This window comes from Solenopsis invicta, chromosome 3 (assembly GCF_016802725.1).
Source record: "Solenopsis invicta isolate M01_SB chromosome 3, UNIL_Sinv_3.0, whole genome shotgun sequence".
Lineage (NCBI taxonomy): Eukaryota > Metazoa > Arthropoda > Insecta > Hymenoptera > Formicidae > Solenopsis > Solenopsis invicta.
Window position 1 is genome coordinate 13,310,828 of NC_052666.1, and position 8,345 is coordinate 13,319,172.

An 8,345-nucleotide genomic window follows, 5' to 3' on the forward strand; every position below is an offset into this window, starting at 1 on the left:
GCCCCCCTGTCTGGCCGAACACCCGCCGGACAGACAAACAGGCGCTACGCGCCGATAAACGCCTCATACGCGCGCGCGCAAACGGTTCAGCGAACGCGCCGTTAATCATACGAACTCCGCGCGCACGCGCATTAAGCCGCACGCTCCTGGCGTTGGAGCAACAGAGAGGCATACGCACGAGCGAGAGCGCAATACCGGACCGATCTCGGAGCAGCGGGGATGCTGTATTCCGAGGAGAGCCGAACTCCACTCGAACATCCCCGACTCTCCGAGATCGGGGTATAAAAGGCGGACAATCTCGTAGAGAGATCGACTCTTTCCCGGTCCAGCCTCCGAGCCAGACCCAGGAAATCCGCGTGGTAGAGCGAGCTTTGTCACCGCTGAGAGATCTCGGCGATTTCCAATCCCGCTTTCCTGGCACTCAGGGAATCCGAGCGGTAGAGCGAGCTCTGCCACCGTTGAGAGATCTCGACGATTCCGCCCGAGAGTCCGCGGTGACGATTGCCACCCCGGGGATAGAGTGATCTTTGCTTTCATCGAAAGATGTCGAGGCAGCCGGCATCGGCGCACGAATAGGGATTCCCTACTAAGGGAATCCCACCGAGCACCTGTCGCGAATTCTCAGAACACCGGCACGACTTCTGAGTCAGCATCCCGACCCGCGCGCGCGTCGCGGAGCGACGAAACCGCGACGACGTAAACACAACCGACGATAAGCGTCGGAATCAAACGGGCGTGACAGAGACAACGCTACCGTGCCGTTCTCTCACACCGGCCGCGAGCCGAACGGCAGCGACCGAACCTATGTAAATAAGTCTCACCGTTCTGTATATACCGCGTCTTGCTCTTATTGTATCACGTCACCACACCGTCCTGTACATACCGCGTTTTCTCCGAATCGTATACTCTCGTGTATGTTCTGCATTCTATTATAATAAAGTCATACTCTCTTTAAGCGCACTCCCGATCTCAGAATTAATTAATCCGGCAACCTCCCTTCGAGCCCTGGCTTCCCTGAGCTCGTCCGCGCTCGGACAAACACAGGTTGTTACAAGAGTTGCGACACTTTTTGTTTGATAGTTTTTGGAATGTAAACTTGCTCATCGAGCGGCGAACGTAATTTGTTAAATCCACACGTAAGAACCAATTACGTTTGCCGCTTGATGAACAAGTCTACATTCCATAATCCACTGAAGAAAAAGTGTCATAACTCTAATGACTACGACTGTACCTACAATCGAAAAAAAAAAAATTTATTTGAGCTTTATGTCCGTGTCCAAGTTGTACGCGTGCAAGATAAAGAGTTATCGAGAAGAAATGGGTGAGGCGTGTTGAATCTCTCATCATCCGCGACACTCGCCTTGCGGTATCTTCTCGCTGGTCGACTCTCTCGAATACAACTGGACTATGAACTGAAAATTGTTGACTTTTCAATAATTTGTATCTCGGCTTCTAAGAGGGCCCTTTTTTTAAATTTTGCACACACCTTCAGTATAACATTAGAGTTATCAGTAAAATTTTGAAAAAGGAATCCTCTCAGAAGCCGAGTTATAAATAAATTATCTTTTCTTAATTTTTAGTGTTTGTGTTTGTATTTCAGCCAAAAGTGAAGGCGTTTCACGGTCGGTTTCGACGGCTGGATGTGCTGGCTGTGGTGATATAAGTAAAAAACATGTGTCATTACAGCCACCGTCATCACCACTACCGCCTCCGCCACCATCACCATCACCGCCACCGCCATCATCGCCACCGCTGCTACCATCGGCGGAACGCAGATATCGTCCTAGGACACCTCCAGGATATATTTTGACAAATGAGTATCCCATAATGAGCGACCAGCGTATGTCGACGCCGTTCCTCATGGGATACTCACAAAATATTAAATATTGGGCGCCGCGACTATGAGCACCGCCACCGCCAGTAACGCACAAGGTAATACAATATAAATATAAAAAATTAGACACACGCACATAGATGGAGAGAGGGAGGGAGGAAGATAGATAGATAGATAGATAGATAGACAGACAGACAGACAGACAAAGATGCAACTGCATTGACTTTAGGGCAAGAATTTTCTGGATATACAGCACAAATTGAAAATTCTATTGCACGACTTGCTAAGTCGTGTAATTGCTGCTAATATTATCATAAATGCAATTTTTATGATTTTTTCTACTTTATTATTTTCTGTATTACTAAAATTACAATGTTCTGTATCATTTATAATATTAATGATCAGCTTCATTAATTTATATTGCCATATTTAATGTATCTCTTAATGTCCATTTAGATCCCAAATGCTTCTTTTTGCATTTAGGGGTATGTAAGGCTTCAGTTATTTCTCTTGGTAATTTAGGTGAGCGAGATCTAGGATTTAATTATTTAGTAAATCAATTATTGCTTAAAATGTTTTATTAATTTGAGGACGATCTTGTTCTGTAGAATTAATAATATTGAATATTTGTTGTGTATGTTTCAATATTCTTGGTACTTGAGGTAGAAATGTATAAAATTACTAGAGGGGGCTCGTCCGACCATTCTCGGACCGTTTTCGAGGAATATAAAAACGAGCCATGACGATATCAGTGAGGTAGGTGCTGAGGAGGATGCGTGAGGAGCGATCCAGCGAAAGTAACTTATTTAAACACAGAATTCTTCTCATTATTAAAGCTTTCCTTGGAGAGCAATTGATTCCTAATTTAACGTCAATTTGCGATTTTGCTGTAAGTATATATAATTATTTATTCCAATTATCCTGTTTATGTAATAATGATAGCATGTATTTAAATAGCAATATCTAGGCGATTTGTGCACTAGCGTTCATCACGACAAGATTGTGTTAACGATAGATGCAAACGATATTTCACATTATGATAATGAATCAGATCAATATTATTCTCTAACAGTGTATATTGATGTTGAAGATGGAACAGGTGGAGCAAGTTTTACAATTTGACAATCTGAGATAAGAAACTTTTAATCATTTGAATATTTTTTTTAATGCACATATTTCTCATTATTCTCTATAGTTTCTAATAAAATTGTTATGTATTAAGGAATTTAGAATGGGTATTTTTGGTGAGCCAATGGATAGATATAATATATTTATTGTAATTCCGTCCATCATTGTTAAGACTGAGGCATTCCAGACCAGTCTATTGAATTCAGGCAACTTCAGTGTTGTTTCTGTAGAAGGAATGTTATCCAGTGGAAGCAGCTTTCGTCCAAAAGATACAATATTTATATAGAGTAGGACGTAACATACAGGCTGCACTTGAGATTCATCATTCATCATTCATCATTCATCATTCATCATTTTTAAATTATGAATTTTTATATTATAACATAATAATTACAATTATATTACACGTCTCGTTCGAAGATGATGAAGAAATGTAGTAATGCTTGTCATGACTAACTTCACAATGTTTAGAGTATAAGAAAAAAGAAAAGGATTTTAGATTGGCGCCAACGGCCCCATGGTGGCGCCAGCGGCTTTGCGGCGCTTCCTGTTCTCGCTCGCTCTCTCTCTCTCTCCCGTCATATTGTTTTGTTGTGCAGAACTTCGCACATCTAAGAGTATAAATGTCGCTTATAAATTAACAATAAAAGAGTTTTGCTTTCCTTCCACGATGGGAAGTGGAAAGAAGAGAAAGCACTCACGTTCCAGATCAAGAGATCGTCACAGGAACCGTGACAGATCGGATGAGAGGTTGCAGAAAATGCAAATTCAACTGGATAACCTAACAAGCCAGTTACAAATCCTAAGTCAGGCACAAATACCAACACACCAGGAAATCAGGGGTACGTTGGAGGTTATAAAAATTTCTACACGAATTTTATAACCCCCCCTTTTTCTTGTACTCATAACCTTGTTTTGTACTTTCCACACGAAAGTCAAAACTGTCAGGTCCACACGACTCTGACGGGGAAAAATAGTTGCGAAGAAAGTCAATAAGAATAAAATATTCTCGCACTACCCACAATAAGTGGTGCCCCTCTTTACATTCTCACAAACATCTACCCGATTCTGGCAAGGCAAAAAAAAAATTGCGAATAATTCAACAAGAATAAAATATTTTCGCACTACGCACAATAAGTGGCGCCTTGTTTATCTCTTTCACGAATAAGTAAGTAATCTCTTTTCAGGTGAAGAAAAAGAAGGTAACAAAGAGAACGTGCCTAACCTAGCTAATAAAGCGATCGAACTCGGTGCTGACACACCAACACCGAATGATATATCAACGGTTCCCAAAGAGATGTTGGACATCTTAGGAGAAGATCCCAGCAGCACAAAGGAAATAACAGTTGATTTTCATCCTGAATTAAAAATCAGATGGGAAAAATGGCTACGAGAGGGTTTTCCAAACGACGATAAGAAGCCTATTCTATAAAAATATCCTCGTAAAGGAGAATTGCTTGTAGAAGCTCCCAAGGTTAATCTAGAGATTGTTCCAGTAATGACAGATATTGCTAAGAAACGAGACGGACATTTCATTGACATTCAAAATACAGTGGGCTCGGCATTGTCAGCCCTAGGGGCTGCAATCTCAATGATTCTGAACGAACCAGAGGACGGAATTGACTCGGAAACTCTCATAACTTACCTCTGTGATGCTGGTAAACTAATGACGGATGATTTCCATAAACACTCTGTCGCTAGAAGATCCTTTATCACACTGCTACTAAGCAAATCAGTAAAACCAACGATTGACGCTACAAAACCAGACGAATGGATCTATGAAACCAAGTTCGCTGAACAAGTTAAGGAGGCAAAAACTATTGAAAAAGCGTGCACTAACATCAAAGCTCCCGACAAGTCTTCCAAAATCTTTGATATAAAACCTAAGTATCAGGAAAACTTCAAAACCACACCTGCAAAATACAAGCAGGTGGGTCAGTATCAGAGACGTCCAACAATAAGGTTCAGATCGAGGAATACACAGTCCAATCAGAGAACATCGAAGACTTCGAGTCGCTCAAAGAGTCAGACGTCGACGAAGAAATAGCTGAGGTAAAGCCAGTCGCAGGTCGCCTTAAATTATTTATAAATAATTGGCATGAAGTAACTACTGATGAACACACAATTCAATGGCTGCAAGGATATAAAATCCCCTTCAAAAAACTTCCCAAACAAGATAATCTTCCAAAAGAACCCAGCTGGTCGACAGAAGAATCTCTTAAAATTAAGACCGAACTTAAAAAATTATTATCCATGCAAGCAGTCGAAGAGTGTAAAGACCGTGATGGACAATTCATCTCATCATATTTTCTAGTTCCAAAACCTGATGGGTCCAACAGATTTATTATTAATTTAAAAAACTTAAATAAATTTATTACTCCACCACATTTTAAAATGGAAGATATACGCTCTGCAAAAGCTCTATTAAGTCAAGGAGACTACATGGCCTCAGTGGATTTGAAAGATGCGTATTATTTGTTACCAGTACACGAAGAGTTTCGCAAATACTTACGCTTTAGATTCCAAAACAAATTATTTCAATTTACATGCCTACTCTTTGGGTTATGTACTAGTCCTTATGTTTACACAAAAATTATGAAACCGGTAATGAATAAATTAAGAACATTAGGAATGCTATGTATAATTTACATTGACGATTTACTTTTCATTAAAAACTCGTCTGTCCTGTGCTCAGATGATGTACAGATAGCAATAAAACTGTTGGAACATTTAGGTTTTGTGATAAATTACAAAAAGAGTTCTCTAATACCCAGTCAAAAACGCAAGTATTTAGGCTTTATAATAAATTCTGTAGACTACACACTAGAATTAACAGAGAAGAAAAAGTCACAAATAATTAAGTTATGTAAAACTTTCGAAAAAAGAAAATACTTTAAAATCAGGGAGTTTGCTAAATTATTAGGTGTTCTAACAGCAGCAGTTCCTGCAGTAGTTTATGGATCAATTCACTGTAAAAGACGAGAACGGCAAAAATTTCTAGCTTTAATTATTAATAATAGCAGCTACGATGGAAAGATACTTATTAACAAAAAGATGAGGGAAGATTTAAACTGGTGGCAAAATAAAACTGTAATAGGAAAGAATCCTATTAGATTAAATCAATTTCAAATTAAGTTATCATCAGATGCATCTTTGACTGGGTGGGGAGCTTATTGTAGAGGTATGAGCGCTCATGGCCTCTGGTCCAACGAGGAAAGAAAATTTAGTATTAATTATCTAGAGTTACTAGCAGCCTTTCTGGCATTGAAGTGTTTCGTAGAAGATTACTCCAATTGCGAAATCTTAATAAGAATAGACAACACATCCGCAATAGCATACATAAATAAAGCGGGTGGAATCCAATTTCTACACTTAAGCGAATTATCGCGAAAGATTTGGAAATGGTGCGAAGATAGGAATCTATGGATTTTTGCTTCTTACATCCCTTCAAAAGAAAACATTGAAGCGGATTATGCATCACGTATCGTTAACATTGGCACAGAATGGGAGTTGAATCACAAGGTGTTTAAGAAAATTCTTAAAAAATATGGTCCATTCTCAATTGATTTATTTGCCTCGAGACTAAATAAGAAATGCAAAAGATTTTGTTCAAGATTTCCTAACCCAGAGGTTACAGTAGTAGATGCTTTTACAATGTCATGGGCAAATGAAAGATTTTATGCTTTTCCTCCCTACGCAGTTATTTCTAAAACGTTACGAAAGATAATTTTAGACAAAGCAAAAGGTGTTGTAGTTGTACCCAGATGGCCAGCTCAAGATTGGTACCCTCTATTTATGTCATTGCTAGTGGCTCCACCTTTAATATTTAATTCAGACGAGAATCTCTTATTATTTCCTTGCAGGGAGGTAAAACACCCACTTGCGTCCAAACTTTCACTGATGGTAGGGAGCTTATCAGGACAGCGTTTATAAGAAAAGGAATTGACGAGGACTCAGCTGAGATTATGATCAATTCTATCACCGAATCTACTCTTAAACAATACCAAGGTCCCTTGAAACTATGGAGGAATTTTGCAGTACAAAATCAGGTGAACATGTACAACGCAAAAACACCTGACATTATAAAATTTCTAACAACGAGATTTAACAATGGGGCCAGTTATAGCACCTTAAATACTGCCCGATCAGCTATTGCCCTTGTTTCTTCCCGAGACATTCACAAGGATGGCCTCATTTCACGATTTTTGAAAGGTACATTCAAAAAGAGACCCACTAAACCAAGGTATAATACTACCTGGGATACATCGTCAGTTCTTACGTATATGGAGAATCTGCATCCCTTAAGTCAACTCAAACTCAGGGAAGCAACGGAAAAAGTTGCCACACTTCTAGCCTTAACCACAGCTCATAGATTGCAGACGTTATCATTGATAAACGTGGATAATATCGTATTTTCGGAATCAGGAATAACCATTAAGATACCAGACTTAATAAAAACATCGAAACCAAGTACCTCTCAACCTGAGCTGATTTTACCCTTCTTTAAAGAAAAACCGAGCCTTTGTGTAGCTTCGGCCATTTTAGATTACTTAAAAATTACAAAAGACTTCAGAACAAGGAAAAAAAAATTGTTAATCTCGACGATTAAACCATATAAAGATGCATCAGCTCAGACGATAGGTCACTGGATTAAGTCCTTGTTAAATAAAGCGGGTATAGACACGAAAATATTCACAGCGTACAGTACAAGACATGCGGCGGTATCTGCAGCATTTAATAATAATAATAATAATAATAATGGAGACAGAGGGGGCGGTCCTCGATTCGAAGATCCGCCAACGACACGCAGGCTGATGCCCATTGTGTCACCCTCCAGTCGTTTGCCGCCTATGGGAGCCCCGATTCCCTCCAGAAGAGGCTCAGGTCCCTCATAGGTAGCCTACTAATCTGCCCTGGCTCGGGAAAAGCCGAGCCTAGTAGTTTTAATCTTAGCCCCGCGTAGGCCGGGCAGTCGCAAAGAATGTGGAGACTTGTCTCCTCTTCCTCCCCACAGGCCCTACACTCAGTCGAATCGGAACGGCCCAGCCTGTGCATGTGGTAATTAAGGGCTCCATGGCCAGTCAGTATTTGCACCGCTAGCCTAGCGTCCCTTCTGCTCAAGGACCTTATGTCCCGGACTAGGCCCTCGCTGGGTGTATCCCCCAGTAGAGCTCCGGCCTGCCGACACTTGGTCCCCAGCTCATTTTTCCAAGACTCGAGGTGCTCGTTCCGCAGCCAGGCCCGAAGCCTCTCCCTGCCAAAGCAGAAAGGGACCCCCAGCACCGGTCCCGGCCCGAACACCCTCATTCTTGATGCGGCTCTGGCGAGCCGGTCGGCCTCTTCATTGCCCTCAATCGCCGAGTGACCGGGGACCCAGGTCACG

General features: G+C 41.0%; 2 protein-coding genes across 3 annotated transcripts; both read left to right on the top strand.

Moving 5' to 3' along the window:
• The first annotated feature begins 3,594 nt into the window (after positions 1-3,594).
• LOC120357196 lies at positions 3,595-5,043 on the top strand. 2 transcript variants are annotated; one of them, XM_039447099.1, is made up of 2 exons: positions 3,595-3,804; positions 4,150-5,043. In XM_039447099.1, the coding sequence occupies exon 2, from the start codon at positions 4,461-4,463 to the stop codon at positions 5,007-5,009; it is 549 nt and encodes a 182-aa protein (XP_039303033.1). In that variant the 5' UTR covers positions 3,595-3,804; positions 4,150-4,460; the 3' UTR covers positions 5,010-5,043. The 2 variants fall into 2 exon arrangements, with proteins under 2 accessions (XP_039303033.1, XP_039303034.1); XM_039447100.1 differs by having other exon boundaries at positions 4,150-4,653.
• LOC120357412 lies at positions 4,883-7,777 on the top strand. Its single transcript, XM_039447605.1, has 3 exons — positions 4,883-5,014; positions 6,826-7,636; positions 7,731-7,777. The coding sequence occupies exons 2-3, from the start codon at positions 6,928-6,930 to the stop codon at positions 7,775-7,777; spliced, it is 756 nt and encodes a 251-aa protein (XP_039303539.1). The 5' UTR covers positions 4,883-5,014; positions 6,826-6,927.
• Positions 7,778-8,345: the final 568 nt, after the last annotated feature.